This window comes from Felis catus, chromosome E1, assembly GCF_018350175.1.
Source record: "Felis catus isolate Fca126 chromosome E1, F.catus_Fca126_mat1.0, whole genome shotgun sequence".
Taxonomy (NCBI): domain Eukaryota; kingdom Metazoa; phylum Chordata; class Mammalia; order Carnivora; family Felidae; genus Felis; species Felis catus.
In genome coordinates, this window is record NC_058381.1 from 42,786,790 (window position 1) to 42,802,581 (window position 15,792).

Here is a 15,792-nt window from a genome sequence, read left to right on the forward strand (position 1 = left end):
TTGAGCCTTAGATGTTAAATAAATTACCCATAGTTTCATCAGAAGCGAGGGGTGTGTGGGGCGCCTGGGTGGCTCAGTCGGTTGTGTGTCCGACTTAGGCTCAGGTCATGATCTCACAGTCTGCGAGTTCGAGCCCCGCGTCAGGCTGTGCCAACAGCTCGGAGCCTGGAGCCTGTTTCGGATTCTGTGTCTCCCTCTCTCTCTGCCCCTCCCCCGTTCATGCTCTGTCTCTGTCTCAAAAAAATAAATAAACGTTAAAAAAAAAAAATAGTCATATAAAAAAGAAGTGAGGGGTGTGGCCCACATTCCAACCTAGTTTGACCTGACTAAATTTCATGTGCTTTCGGGGAGCCTCTCTGGCTCGGTGGGTAGGGCATGCAACTCTTTGATCTTGGGGGTGTGAGTTCGAGGCCCACATTTGGTATAACCTCTAATTTCTTAAAATTATTTTTATACAAAATTTTAACTAAAAACATTTTTTTAAAATAAAATCTTAAACTTTTTTCATGGGGCGCCTGGGTGGCTCAGTCGGTTAAGCAGCCGACTTCGGCTCAGGTCATGATTTCGCGGTCTGTGAGTTCAAGCCCCGCGTCGGGCTCTGTGCTGACAGCTCAGAGCCTGGAGCCTGTTTCAGATTCTGTGTCTCCCTCTCTCTCTGACCCTCTCCCGTTCATGCTCTGTCTCTCTCTGTCTCAAAAATAAATAAACGTTAAAAAAAAATTAAAAAAAAAAAAAGAAACTTTTTTCATATTTATGTAGGGTTTCCTCGCTGTAACCACCTGTTTGCAGGCTGTAATAAATTTACATTAGAATAGCTATCCTAGGGGCAACTTGAGTGGCTCAGTTGGTTAAGCAACTCATCCCAGGTCATCATCTCATGGTTCCTGAGATCGAGCACCGCACGTTGGGCTCTGCGCTGACAGCACAGAGCCTGCTTGGGATCATATCACTCTCTCTCTCTCTCTCTCTCTCTCTCCCTCTCTCTCACCCTCTCTATCCCTCTCCCTCCCTCTCCCTCTCCCCCACCTCCCCTGCTCATGCTTGCTGGCACACACAACATGTGCAGACTCTCTCTGTGTCAATAAATAAACTTTATTTTTTATTTTTTAAGTTTTTATTTATTTTGAGATAGCACGAGTGGGGGAGGGGCAAGGAGAGATTGGGAGAGAGAGAATCCCAAGCAGGCTCTATGTTGTCAGCACAGAGCCCGAAGCGGGGCTCAAACCCATGAACCATGAGATCATGACCTGAGCTGAAAACAAGAGTCGGATGCTTAACCAACTGAGCCACCCAGGTGCCCCCAAATAAATAAACTTAACAAAAAAAAAGAATCGGCTGGCAGTGACTGACTCTCACACCCAGCTCCACCTTGAGTCTAGGGTTTTCTCTAATCCATTGTAGGGGCTGAACCTCATCCAGCCCAAGATCTGCCAGAGCAATAGAAAACTGCTCAGGAAGGTCCTGGTCTGGGATGTGGGGGGCTCCATTGTCACTAGAAAATCAGCCATTTCTGACGTGGTCTAATTTCCTGCCTTCCAATGTGTTAGGGAAGCTCCTGCTGGGTCTGCCATATACAGCTACATCTGAGTAAGTCACATGACTGATCTCCCCCCAACGGAAGCAGCTCTTCAGTGGTACATTAAAGCCCTTGTGAGCCATAAGGCACCTCCTGTTCAAGAGTTGTGTTCAGTACTACAAAACAGAGTGGGGCCAGCTTAGGTACTTTTCCCAGGATAGAGGACCCAGCCCTTTCTTTTATTATCAGCAGGTGCAGAGGTGACACATAGCCAGAAGGTGGCAGGCAAGGCTGGTGTGATCCAGTGGGCCAAGCCAGTGAAAAGTATAGCCCCTGGCCCCAGGAAGGGGCCACGCTGGGGAGATGAGGAGTGGCAGTCTGGCCACAGCCCTCTGTTTCTTCCACAGAAATGATGATGCACGTGCAACAGCTGTCTCTTGACGCCTTGCGTGTGAAGAAACAGGGGCCAAAGAAGAAGCCAGAGGTAAGTCATCCTGCTGAACTGAAAGGAAATAGATGGTTTGTAAACAGTGAAGTCTGTGACAACTTTGGTAAATCAGTACCCCGTGCAGCCGTGTGTTCTTGGCCATCCTGTATCATGTACAAGAAGTGTAGCCTCTCAGCACACCCCTGATATCCACAGCCTCCCATTGCCCTGTTCCCTCTTCCCTGTGTTACCTACAGATCTCCCGTGGTATACTGAGGCATTCACCGTGGCCTAGGCCGGGGACTGCCTGTGGGTAGTCCTGGCCTAGATAAAACATAAATGATCATGGCCTGCTGGCCAGGCTGCTGTTCCGGGGACAGCTCTTGGCCAGGGATGAGCCTGCAGATTGCATGGGTGGGGGCAGGGGATGTTGTGGTTTGAAATAGCCGTCACCTTCCAAATTCTTATTTGGCTTTTCCTTCCTTTGCTGGAGTTGGAACTGTGTGTACCACACACCAAAACCCAGGCTGATTTTTAAAGTCATGGTGTCTTCATCCAGCCTAAATCTGAGGAAGGATTAAGCCTTGCAGGGCCTGGCACCCAGGAATAGGACCAACAGTGGTAGCAGACCACAGCCATACCAGATGGAACCTCTGCCTCAGCTCCCCTCGCTCCACACCCTCTGGTCTGGGAGTCTTCGGGGTTTTGCTGCTGCTATTAAACAGATTTTCATTGTTCACAATTCAAAAGGTTATGCAATGAGTCTTTCTCCCCTGCGACTTCTCTTCCCCAGCCACCAGGCTCCCTCCCTGAGATAAACAGTGCAAACGGTTTTCAGGTTTTCTTCCAGGATCCGTGCATGTACAAACAGATATGTCAAAGTCCCCCCCCCCCCCCCCCCACTTTGTGCAAATGCACAGTATTTTTACTTTGCTTTGTTCACTTAATAATCTATTTTGTAGATACTTAGGGATCTTCCAGAGTGAGTTCTGGGTGCAGTCTGCTGATGTTTGAGGAAATACGGAAGCTGCTTTGGGTCATGTTTGCCCTGGAGGTGTGGCCTAGAAGAGAATCCTAATCTCACTGGGCCCAGAGGCACAGACAGTCATGGACCCACTAGATCTCTCCTGCCCGCCCCCACCCCAATTCTACCTGATTTCTTACATTTTTCCATTTAGTTTGTAATATTAGTTTGACCTTGGCCTAAACGTTGGTCTTGACCAAGAGAGTCCTAATACACAAGACAGGGCACAGGAAGGCAAGAGGCAGTCTCTTTACACTTGTCCTGTAAGCTGATCTGGGATGCCAGCAGTGCCTAGGAAATGCAAGCTGCCATTTAGTGAGCACCTGCTCTGCATCAGTCTATTACCTACTTTCTTTGCATTTGTGCCACATCGGCCAGGTAGGGAGGTGCTTGTCACACCCTGGGTGGCACAGCTCCACTTGGTGCCCAGGCCTGGGGCTTCTGTGGCTCTTGCTCTTCACTGTCCTGCATTTCCTCCACAAACTCAGCTGCCACTGAGATGCACACACCGCACTCACCGCTCCTCATGTCCCTGGGGAGGCAGAGGGAGCCGTCCTGTCAAGTTGGCTCCGCTCAGGGCCCAGCCCATAGCAGGAAGCAAAGTGGGGCAGACTCACAGCGACTCGATTCACCGGGCCCTCTTCCTCGACCCTCTAGCTCCCTCGCATCCTTAACCTATTTTCCCTTTCCATTTAGGGAACGCGTCCAGCAGAGTCAAGAACGCGGAAAGGTCAGTGTGGTAGCTTTCCTCATCTAATTGCAGTCCCTCCCTCCTAAACGCTTCCCCACGGCTCCCTCTGTGGCAGCATCTGCTCACTTTTCTGCGGCAGGAAGCAAGTCCAGGTTGTGTTGCCCTGTTGTGTTTCCAGGGCCTGAGCTTTGCAGACAGGAGGGCAAGAGAGGGGTACCCATGAGCAAGTCCAGGGCTGCCCAGCCGGGGCTTTTCCTTGGCGCCAGGACCCCACGCGGCCGCTCTGGCTCCTACATCCCCTGCCTGTTCTGGGCATTAACTGAAGTTCGGCTTCCTTTTCCTTCTGATTCAAGAGCAGTTTGGGGTGGGCAGTTTGACAGCTGCCTACCACTTTCCCAAATGCCAAACTCCCTGAAATTGACAAACAGGCAGATTGACAGCCCGGCTCCCAGCCCCTCTTGGACCGCAAGAGAGTTTCTCCCCCTGGATGTTTCTCCCAAAGATGCTCTTTAAGTGGCATTTATTCGTGCACAAGCAGGAGCTAAGAAAAGTCACTTGGCACCTCTCATGTTCAAAATTCAAGGAAATCTGTGGGGGAATTGATTTTAATCACTGTCTGAGTTAATTAGAAAGACAAGAAATCGCCCCCAAAAAGTAATTAATGGGAGCTGCTGCCATGTGAGGAGTGAGGCTGCTTTTTGCTTGGGCGCTGGTGGAGCCTGGAGTGGGTCTGCGAGCTGGGAGGCGCCAGCCTCTGGATGGGGTCTGGGGCTGTTATCTCTGACAGGGCTTTGGTCACTGTGGGAAGTAGAGGTGGTTCTTAATACCTAAGAGGTTTTAGAAACTGTGTGAATAATTAGCTAGTAGAGGATGAATCTCCTGATTAACTGAGCAAATTTGTCTTCCCAGCACCCCTTTGCCCTGTTCATTCAGGAACGAGATTTCACCCTTGATACATTTTTTTTACTGCCCTCTGCTGTGATCCCTAAACACTCTTTAGCTCTCTTCCTCCCTGCTTTCCCCCAGAAAACCCAGGATCCTCCGGGAGTGTTCTGCCTGGGAGTGTTCTCGGGCCCCTCAGGATTCTGAGACTCCCAAGAGGAAAGGTCAGGGAAGGACCCAGGGCTTTAAGCAGAAACCAGCTGGGGCTGGGTTCTGCCCCCCAGCCAGGTTTCTGACCTGCGGCTCACAGCCTCCAGAATCCACACACGGGAGGGTCCTGTACCCTGCTTTGGGGCTTGGGGCACCCTGCGGCCTCTCCCAGTGGGGGAATTCTCTCTCCCAGGGTAGAGGCCGGAGGAGATGGGAATGGGTGTCCTGCCTCAGCCAAATGGAAAGGTGTGCCTCGGGGTGGCGTAGGCTCCCGCTCTGAGCAACTCTTAAACCTTGGCAGAGCCTTACCTCTCTAGCGTTTCCTGTGTGTGTGTGGTGTGGGCCCTGCATCGGAGCCCACAGATGGCTGACGTGTGTGCTTTTTCTTTCCAGTGGCCAGACTGAAGGCACCATTCCTCAAAATTGAAGATGAGAGCAGGCAAGTGGTGGTGGTTGGCGGGGGGGGGTGGGGGGGCCTCTCCCCTTTCCCTCCCCTCAGACCCACCAGGCCCGCACAGAGGAGAGGTGCTCAGGGACCCCAAGCTGACGGGGGGGTCATGGAGCCCCTCAGCCCTGCACCTTCGTCTTCCCCAGAAACCGCTTTCTCCCCCTGTCATGGAGAAGTCTCCCACAGACCAGGAGGAGCCTCTGAAGGTGGCATTGCACAGGTGGCACTCCTCTTGGTCATGAGTCAGAGGTTAGTGACCCTGTGTGTGAATTACCTCTTTCTAATGCTCTGCTTTTATGAGCACATGACGTCCCATCCAGGCTCATTACTGCTCCTCGTTTCCCTGTGGGCATACACTGATGCTTAATACCGAATTGTTGCTGGCCCAGGACAGTGCCAGTATGGTCCTCGTGGCCAAAGCCAGGGCTCTTGGGGTGGTGTTGGAGACTCCCTTTTCAAACCACCCTGTACCGGAAGCCTTTCTGGTTGGCTGTGCAAAACCCTTTTCTGACACCTGCTCTCTCATGAGGAGAAAGACTGGCATGAGGAGACTCTACCCTTTTCCTAGTGGGGAAATCAAGGTCAGAGAAATTAAGGGACTTGTATACGGCCATTTTGCCAATGAATCTTAGCCCAAGGCCAGAATCCAGATGTCCTGCCTGGTGTCCTTTTCACTCAGCCCTAAATGTCCACCAGTATGGCCCCTTCTTACCTAGAGCAGGAGGGTCGCATTGGTTATAATCTATGAGCTGTTAGTCACCTTGGTTATTACTGACTCTTCGATAAGCACTAGATCAAAAACCTGCGAATCTATGATTATCTCAGAGGTTTTTCTTAGGGAGAGGGAGACACAGAATCCAAAGCAGGCTCTAAGCTCTGAGCTGTCAGCACAAAGCCCAATTTGAGCCTCAAACCCACGAACCATAGGATCATGACCTGAGTCGAAGTCGGACACTTACCCAACTGAGCCACCCAGGTGCCCCTAAAGATTTTTTTGTTTTTTTTATTTTTAAAGAAAAAGCTCATGTGAACCTAGCAGAGACTCCCAGGACCAGAGCTTTCTGGGTCCCTAAGCCTCAGGCAGGGCAGCTAAAAGACCCGGTGCTGGGAGCCTGGCATGCCTGCCTACCCTCCAGCTGGACCTAGATTTCCTTCTCAGTACCTGACCACAGTACAGAATTGGCTTTGGTGACCCAAAAATTAGCGGAGGGAACACAGAAAGGTAATGAGGTGCTCTCTCCTTCAGTTCCAGTGGCAGGGGGGGTACTTCCCAAACTCAGCCCCTTCACTACCAGTTAAATACAAGTAGCGATGACTCATACACAGCAGCATAAGAGACACCACCAGTGCCTCAGCGTCTCACTGCACGTGGCACAGGCGACGTCACTTAACTGGAGTGGTGTCCACATGTTTGTGTGCCCCTGGCATCACAGGCAGGAGTGGAGATGAGGTTTCTTGTGGTTCTGTTTATGCGCTCTTCTGAAGGCTTGTAGCTTCACCCACCTCAACTTTGCAACCTTCTAAGCAGAAACAAAACATTGAGGAGGAAGAAAGAGGGGTACTGGGGTGGTGAAGTGTACCTCCTTCTTCTTAAGGATCCAAGAAGACCCTGTGGGCCACAGGGCTCCCACCATGCCCCGCCCGGGGAACCCATGGCCTGCACTCTCTCCTGGAGTGCCCACTGTTTCAACCAAACATGGTTTCCAAGCCTGGAAGTTCTATGAGCAGGCTTTGCTGAGTATCCACAGATCCCCAGATCTGGTTCTGAAAGTTTCTGGAACATGAGCAACTTTAGGCAAACCACTAAAACAACTCAGTATAGATCTGACCACCCAGAACCTTCACTGTGCTTCTCTTTCCCATTCAGAATATCTCCACTCGGGTGGTACAAAGGAGCAGCCCAGAGCAAAAATGTTCCTCTTCTTGGAATAGGAAAATAACTGTTCTGGTTTAAACCTTCCTCCATTTCGGTCTGTCAGGCTAGAGTCCTCAAACATGGATTGTTTTATTTATTTTTTAAATACTTTATTTTTAAATAATCTCCACACCCAATGTGGGGCTCAAACTCCCAACCCCAAGATCAAGAGTCACATGCGCCACTGACTGAGCCAGCCAGGTGCCCCCTTAAAGGTGGTTCAGGGTCAGGAAGCAAAGTAGATAGATCACTAGTTGGGAGACATGCCCTGTTGCCTGGTCTTGACTACTCACCAGTCGTGAGCCCTTGGGCAAGTCACAGAACCTTTTGGGCTCCATTTCCTCTTCTGTAAAAATGGGCTAAGAACCATTTGTTCCCGTTAGCTCAGATGAGGCAGCGAGGTAAACTGTGTTTTGATGAGTAGACCGGGAGAGCATAAATATTCATCTAACCAGGAAGGCTGGTGAGGGTTTGGTTCTAGAACCGAAAACCCTGTGCAGGGGAGTGGCCGTTTTATCAGGATTGGAATTCTAGGGGGTTGGGACTGGCCGCTTTCCTCATCCTGTCCTTGCCCCCACTGTAGTCAAAATGGAAGTTTTCTGTGTTTCAGGAAGTTTCGTCCTTTCCACCATCAGTTTAAATCCTTTCCTGAAATTTCTTTTCTGGGACCCAAAGATGCAAGCCCTTTTGAAGCCCCGATGACCCTGGGCAGCTCGCATCATACCAGGTGGGTCTTTCTGGTCTGAGTACCAAGGGCTGGTTGCAGGCAAGGTCCTTCCCCTCCAGAGCCTGCTGGTCTGATTTGGGAATGGCCATGTGTTCGCTCCTTAGGCAAAGTCTATTCTGGGAACTTAGCCCAGACCCTAGGAGTCTTCATCCGTTTTACTTGGTGCTTTCCGTCCCTACTGAAGAATTTGACTTGTGTCCAGAGGGCAGTAGACTGGTTTCTAAAAGGTCTACAGACCATCTTTATCAGAGTCCCCTGGGGTCCCATTAAAAAGGCAGGTTCTCATACTCCACACCTACAGAATCACAGTCTCTGATGATGAATCCCCCAAAACTGCATTCCTGTGAGCTCCCAGGTGATTTTTATGCACATCAGAGCTGGAGGCCTTTGGGGCTAAACATCAGGAATAACTAAGGGGCAAGGAATCTGGGGACCTACCGCATTGTGTGGCCCAGAGTGGTTCATAGGCTGTGGGTGTTCTTCCTCCGCAGATGTGTGAGAATGTGAACCTTCACTGAGCAGAGTGCAGCAGGGAGGACTACAGGGAGAGAGTGGCCCAGGGGCGGGGGCAGAAGGGGCGAGCTGGAGAAAATCTGTGGGAGGAAATGTTTAATATTTTTCATTTTTAAATTATTGTATTTTAGTTCCAAATTCAGCAGTTACAGAGGGTTTAAAATGAAAAGTCTGTATTCCACACCTGCCCTCTAATCTCCAGTGTGTGGGTCTGTGTCCAGACGTAGTTTATGTATCCTTTCTCTTATATAAAGAGTAGCATAACATTGGGCTGTTTCTAGCTTTTTCCACCTGATGTATTCTTTTTTTTTTTTTTTTAATGTTTATTTATTTTTGAGACAGAGACAGATCGTGAGTGGGGAAAGGGCAGAGAGAGAGGGAGACACAGAATCTGAAACAGGCTCCATGCTCTGAGTTGTCAGCACAGACCCCGACATGGAGCTCGAACTCACAAACCATGAGATCATGACTTGAGCCAAAGTTGGATGCTTAACCAACTGAGCCACCCAGGCGCCCCCCACTGATGTACTCTAGATTAATTTCCTCTTGGTCCCTAGAAAGCATCCTCATTTTTTAATGATTTATTTTTTTTTAATTTATTTTTTTTAATATATATTTTGTAACATTTATTCATTTTCAAGACAGAGAGAGAGACAGAGCATAAGTGGGGGAGGTACCGAGAGAGAGGGAGACAATCTGTAGCAGACCTCAGGCCCTGAGCTGTCAGCACAGAGCCCAATGCAGGGCTCGAACTCACGGAGCACAAGATCATGACCTAACCTGAAGTCTGACGCTTAACCGACTGAGCCACCCAGGCACCCCAATGATTTATTTATTTTTGAGAGAGTCGGGGGGACAGAGGATCTGAAACCAACTCTGCTGCGCTGATAGCAGTGAGCCCAATGTGGGACTTGAACTTCAAGAACCGTGAGATCATGACCTGAGCTGAAGTCGGAGGCTCAACCAACTGAGCCACCCAGACGCCCCCCCACTGATGTACACTAGATTAATTTCCTATTGGTCCCTAGAAAGCATCCTCATTCTCTTCAGTGGCTTCAGTGTCTTCCATTGTGTGGTCTTACAGTATTTTATTTAACCAATCTCTTACTGATGGATGCTTAGATTATTTCCAGGCTTTTGCTATTATAAATAATGCTATAGTGAATAGTCTTACGCAGAGTGAATTTGTAGAATAAATTCCTAAAAGCGGAGGTGCTGGGGCAAAGGGTACCTGCATTTATAATGTTGATAAATGCAGCCAAATTGCTCTTCGTGGGGGTGATGCCAGTGTGTGCTCTCACGCCCTGGCCCTGAGCCCATCTCCCCTCTTGCCTTGGCTGGTACAGTGAGCTGTCCGATGTCCTGACCTCTGCCAGTCTGATAGTTTAAAAACTGTATCTTAGTGTAATTTTCATTTTCATTTTTCTCATTATGAATGAGGTTAAGTAGGTTCATATGTTTGATCGTTTGACTCTTTTCATATGAACCTTCTTTATATCTTTTGCCCATTTTTCTTTTCGGTTATTGATCACTTTTCTTATTGATTTGTAAAGAGCCCTTCATGTATTAGGGAAATGAGCCCTATTAGTTATAAATACACCTCCCCCTCCCCCAGTTTGTGATTTATCTTTTATTTACATTTTCTGCCATGCATACATTTTTTTTAGATTGCATGTAGTTGAATTTATCAGCTTTTTCCCATGTTTCCTACATTTTGCATCATGCTTAGAAAGTCCTCAGAGGGCTGTTTTGGACTTGGTTGAGCTTGCTTATACAGCCAAGCAGCCATTAGAAAGATGGGCCTGAAATTCAGATGAGAAGACACATTTGAGAAAGAGATTGGAAAGTCCTCAACGAAGGTGGCATCCGTGCAAGGAACAAGCCAGCGTGAGGGAGGAAGCCACCTGAAGCAGGGGAAGGGGACATTCGGGGTAGAGGAGGTTGGGGGCAGTATGGTGCCCTCACTACCACTGAGGCCCTTTGATTCTACAGGTCAGATGAGCGTGAGTTTGAGTGTCAGGCTGGAACTGCCCTAGGAGGCCTTTTTGCTGCCCCTGGCACACGCCCTCACCTATGGTTTGAGATGCGTGGGCAGGGACCGGACAGGGTCCCCTCTGAGAGGTCTCGCCTTCCTCGTTGCCTGGATGGGAGGTGCAAAGTGTAGGCAGGTCTGCCTGACTGTTCTGGTCCTTCCCTCCAAGGGCCCCAACAGTGACTGCTTTCCCCCACCCCCACCCAATGCTTTCCCCCAGAGAACCCAAGGACCGAGAGCCAAGCCGGCGATTGGCCACCCGCACCCCACCCAGGAGAAGGAAGGGCTTCTGTGAGTGCTGTCAAGAGGCCTTTGAAGAGCTCCACGCGGTGAGCCCTCCCTGCCAAGCAGCTGCTCCCAGGCTGCTCTGACCGCACTTTTCCTACCCGCCTCCACCCCACTCGCATCTCACCCTGGCCTTGACTAATGCCCTGTGCCCCTCTCACCCCGGGCAGCATCTCCAGAGCGCCCAGCACCGGGGCTTTGCCCTAGAAGCCCACCCGTATGCAGAAGTCGATCGGGTCATTGCCCAGCTCGGCCACAGCTTTGCTGACACCCTCTCGCAGGCCAGCCTCCCCAGGTGAGCACCCTGAGCGGCCCTGCTGGCATGGTGGGCACTGCCGTGTCCTCACCGTCCTGCTGCTGCCCACTCCAGAGGGGAAGGAGCCAAACAGGACCAGGGATTGGTGGCGGTTGGAAGCCCTCCATTTGTGGCTTCAGCTGATGGGGACTGGGCCAGATCAGCACATGGCTCCCATCCTGATGCATAGCCATCGCCTTGGTTGTGTGGGTAGGGAGGGCAGCTCAGCAGTGGCTGCTCCTGGCATGTGCCTACTGATGTCCCTGTGTGGCCTTCTAAAAGTAGCAAGGGGGATTCCTGGGTTCCTCCCAGACAGGTAAGATGCAGTATCTTTCAGCCTCTCTGTAAGTTACCCCCAGAAAGGATTGCAGGGGGATCTCCAGCCCAGCTTTCTCTGCTGCCACCAGCTTGCTGTGGCTTCTTTCCTCTTGACCCAAGTCTTCACCTCCCCAGGCTCAGCTTGGAGAGCCAGGCTCTGTGCTGCATTCTCCAGCCACCAAAGGGCACAGCCTCTGCTGTGGAATTATTAAATGGAACAGCCTCTAACCTGTTCCTCTGGCCAGCCCTGACCACAGGCCACAGAGCCAAAAGAGACGCAGACAGCACTGGCCACTACTGCAGGGGCAGCCCGAGAGCAAGCCTCTCACAGAGCCCCAGAGTAGGCTGCTCTCTTCATGCCAAAACTGAGAAGGGTAGTGCCATGCATGCCCCACCCACACCCTGCCCTCAGCCCTGACCCGGAAAGATCCCAACTTGCCACCTGCTCTGGAGTTGAGCCCTGAGGCCCAATGTTTCTGTCCCACAGGCAGCCAGGCTCCCCGTGTTCAGATCGTGACCTGCTGTGTCCTGAGACTCCGCCTCCTAGCCAGCCCTGCCATCCCAGGGCAGCATCTCCCAGGATGAAAGAGGAAGACGAGCATCAGGCCCCAGGCACTCCAGAGCAGGATGGGACGGTGGGCAGCATGAAGGCAACCGATGAACCTGTGGGGGCTGGTGAGATGCTGGGACCAGTAGCAAGCTGCCAGGAGCTGGGAGGGTCAGTTGATGTCATTGCAGACCCCCCAGAGACACCAGTGTCCAGGAGCCCTGCACACCAGAGCCTCTTGACAAGCTCTGGTTCTACAGAACTCTCTGGCTCGGATGTCGCACTTTTTGGCCACAAGCGGAAGATACGGCTCCCCGGTGGCAATCCTGAAAAGAGGTCAGGGGTCTCCCGGCCACAGGCCTCATTCTTTGTTCCAAGAGCCACCAGCCCTTGTGGCGCCAGGACAGCCAGTGGCGGGCACCCCCTCTTCCTTCCCCCTCCTGATTGTGAGCACAGGCCTCTGGCCCCTCTCCTCCCCTGGTGCCACCCACAGACCTGCCTCCCCCTCCCCACAGATGGGCCAGCGGAGTGCTGGGCCACACAGCCCCCTTGGCCAGGGGAGGACAGCCCCCTGGGATCTGAGGATTCTGAGTGTGCCGCCCCTGGCCCTGGCTGACCAGCTCCCTAACTGCCCTGTGGCTCCAGGCCAGCTGTCAGCCCACCTGCACTCAGCAGCTGACGTGCAGCCTTCAGGAAGACCCGCAGAGAGCCCGTCTACCTCTGTCCCCTGCTCTCAGCCAGCGGGGGAGCCAGCTGCTCCCAATGGTTCTGGGCCTCCCAGCCTCCCTGTCTCAGCCCTAGCCCAGTGCCAGCAGAGAACTGATACCATGAGTCTCCTGGGGCATGCAGTAGCTCTCTACTTGAGGGCCAGATACACAGAAGTTATACTCTGCTGAGTGCTGCACAGCCAGCAGGGGCCAGACCAAGCACAAGGAGGACAGCACCTCAGGGCCTCCCCACCAGAGCCAGAAGAGCCGCTGGCCTGGCCTTTGAAGTCCAAGAGAACAGCAGTTGTCATGGCCAAGCTCTGTAGGCTTGACAGAGCCAGTCCTCCCACTCACTGAGTCTTAGGTTAGGACCAAGAGAGTCTGGGCTGGGGGCTGCCCTCTACCCCTTCCTCCAGCCAGCTCCCTGACCAGGCAGCAATCTGATGGGCTTGCTCATCCCTGCCAGCTGCCCACACCAGGAGGCAGAGGCAAGGTTGGCATAGGGAGGGACCACAAAGGATCTAGAACGGCAGGAGCCCTGGCCTGGCTTCCTGTCCCTCTGAAGGCACTTGCCTCTTGCAGAGCCGAGTTTTGGTGTTCCCCACCCCCACCCCAGCCTCCTTTCCCAGGAGCATGTGGCTCTCCTGCTTTCTGAAATGCCTGTTTGTCCCCTCCCCCAGCCCCCCACGCTCATGCACACAGATCCTCAGGAACATACGAAGCAGAGGAGGGGCTGGGCTGCAGCACCTCCAGAGCTCCCTCGCCCCCTTGCATTTAGTGGGAGCCTGGCGCTGAAATGACCTTTCTCCTGAGCCCAGGATATGGCCAGAGCCCCCTCTGGGGACCCCTCTGCTCTTCCCTGGCTGCCCTCTGCCATTTCTGCTGTTCCAGGGTCGGGATTCACCTGCCAACTTCTGCATCACCCTCTTCTCTCCCTCCTTCCCCAAGGACCTCCCCCCATTTCTTTCAGCCAAGCCATTAATCTGGAGACGAGATGGGTTTGCTATTGATTCTTTGGCCACTTTTTTTTTTTTTTTTTTTACATTTTGTGCTGTGGTTCTTCTCACCCTTCTCTGCGTCTGTGTGTTTGTTTCTTTAAATGTTGAAGCTACAAGAAGCCTGGTGCTATTCTGTGTCTCATTTTGGAGGAAGAAAGGGGGGCCTCGCTGTGGGTGAGGACCTGAGTTGTTAGTTTGGAAATAGAGCAACTGTGTGTACAACCCTCATAGAGGTCATGTTTGGCCTTTTTATGCCATTCCTGTTAAATTTCACAATTAATCTTGGTTCAGGAACTGTAAATAAATTTGTTAATAACAAATAGCAAAGGGATAGGGCTGGAATGCAGTGTGTCAGGCCTTGATGTGCCCTCCAGTGACCCAAAGCAGGACTCAAGCCCAGCAGATGTGGACAGAGTAAGTGGATGGCCAGATAGGAGCCCCCTGCAAGTGGGAGAGCGTATGTCACAGCCCCTGAGGGCCGAGGGGAGGTCAGGTGGCATCTATCCAGTCTCTGGTCACTCATTTGGCTCTGCTGCTAAAGGGGGCCCCAGGAGACCTGAGGCTGGACAGATGGGTGCTGCCCTCAGTGGCTCCTTGGCGTGGGGACTATTCAAACCCCTTCCACTCCTCCGCAGATGACCTTGACTCAGACTCCACAGGCATTGCTTCTCCTTGCTCCTGATCCCCTTTCCACATCCAACTCCTACAAAGGAAGCAGTGTCCTTCCTTCCTGTCACTGTCCCTGCTCTCCAGTCCACCCAGCCAGCCTCATCAAATTCCTTTTCTTGGGTTTGCCATCTCTTCCCTCTGCCCTAAAACTCCATCCTGGAAAACACTTGCATTGATTCAGCAGGCTCCCCCCACTGTTCTCCAGCTCCTTCCTGCGGTCTACAGCCACTGCCTCCATGTCTGCACCTTCTTGCCCTTCCAAACCCGCGGAGGCTCTGCCTGAAGCGCTCCACTGGGCTTGTCCCTTCCAAGGTCACCGCATAACCTGATAATTCTCAAAGGCAGATTCACTTTCTCCTTTTCCACCTTGAAACCTGGCTCCCCTGCTCGACCCCACTCTAGCCTGGTCCTCCCCTCCCCCAGCCTCTGCCCTCTTGTACCAGCCTCATTCAGCACAGACCTCAAATGTCTGCCCTGAGTCAGCTCCTAGAGCCCTAACCAGCCCTCTAACACCCCTGCTTCCCCAACCTGGGCCTGGGGGACCTTTGTCCTCACCTCTGCACACCTTCACAGATGTGACCTGGGTGGAGAAAGCTCCACCCAGACTCCTTTTCTGAATTCTACTCTCCACCTGTGCAAGGTGGGAAGGCAGGGAATCTAGCCACACCCTGACTCGGTGTGTCTTTGGGAGGTCCCTTTACTAATCTGGGCCTCCGTTTCCTCATCTTTCAGTGAGGGGCTTAGATGACATGACCTTCAAAAGTCCTTTCCAATAATAAAATGCCCTGATGGCCACCGGCTCCCTTAGATCCCTCTGTCCTTGCCACCACCACAGACCTACTTACCCAAAGACTTGTTCCTCCTTCTGAGACCAGCTCCCCTTCCCCCTTTGTCCTGCGCCTCTCCTGGTGCCCTCTACCTCAGCTTCTCCCATCAGGCTGAGGTCCTCCTGGTCACTCTCCCTGATGCCCATCCTCTCCTTACAGCCACCCTATCTCCCTGGTCTCTGACACCTCCTGTCCCCAGACCAGCCAGGCTGGTCCCTTGTCTGGCCACCGTGGGCACTCCGGCCCTGAGGCTGCTCTCTGACACTGACCTGGAATCCCCCTCGACAACAGCAAGGATGCCCTATGATTCAAGGTCCAGATTCCATACTCTGAGAATCCTATAGTGTAAGTCACACAGGCCTGAGTTCACTTCCCAGTCCTTCCCTTAACTCTGACCTGGGGCAAGGCTTCTGAGATGCTGTTTTCTTAAGCAGAAAAACAGAGATAATGGTAGTTTCTGCCTTACTAGGAAGTCACAAGGATTAAATCTGGTTATGATGTTCTAAACATTCAACAAACTAACTTTTTATCCTCCCCTCCCCTCTGCAACATGTACCTGTGAGGCCTCTCTTTTGGACCTTTCAACAGAGCTCATTTTCACTAATCTCCCACCTCATGACCTATGGCCCTATCTCCTTGTGTACTTGTGGGTGAAGCTGCTAAGGGGTTCTGTGAGACGCCCTGTCCCCAGGCCCGCCCCCACTTTTCCAACAACTGGTTCTCCACAACCCGAGAAATCCCATGTGAGGGGGAGAAAGGGG

At 52.1% G+C, this 15,792-nt stretch overlaps 1 protein-coding gene across 1 annotated transcript in view; it reads left to right on the forward strand.

The window, feature by feature from the left end:
- Window positions 1-13,862, forward strand: part of DBF4B (DBF4 zinc finger B) — a 33,474-nt gene extending 19,612 nt beyond the window's left edge. The window contains 9 exon segments of the mRNA XM_045045305.1: window positions 1,924-2,000; window positions 3,664-3,697; window positions 5,144-5,189; window positions 7,724-7,840; window positions 10,606-10,714; window positions 10,841-10,965; window positions 11,771-12,439; window positions 12,441-12,553; window positions 12,556-13,862. Of these exon segments, the coding sequence (XP_044901240.1) occupies window positions 1,924-2,000; window positions 3,664-3,697; window positions 5,144-5,189; window positions 7,724-7,840; window positions 10,606-10,714; window positions 10,841-10,965; window positions 11,771-12,439; window positions 12,441-12,553; window positions 12,556-12,653 (1,388 nt within the window). The 3' untranslated portion in view covers window positions 12,654-13,862.
- The last annotated feature ends 1,930 nt before the right edge of the window (window positions 13,863-15,792 follow it).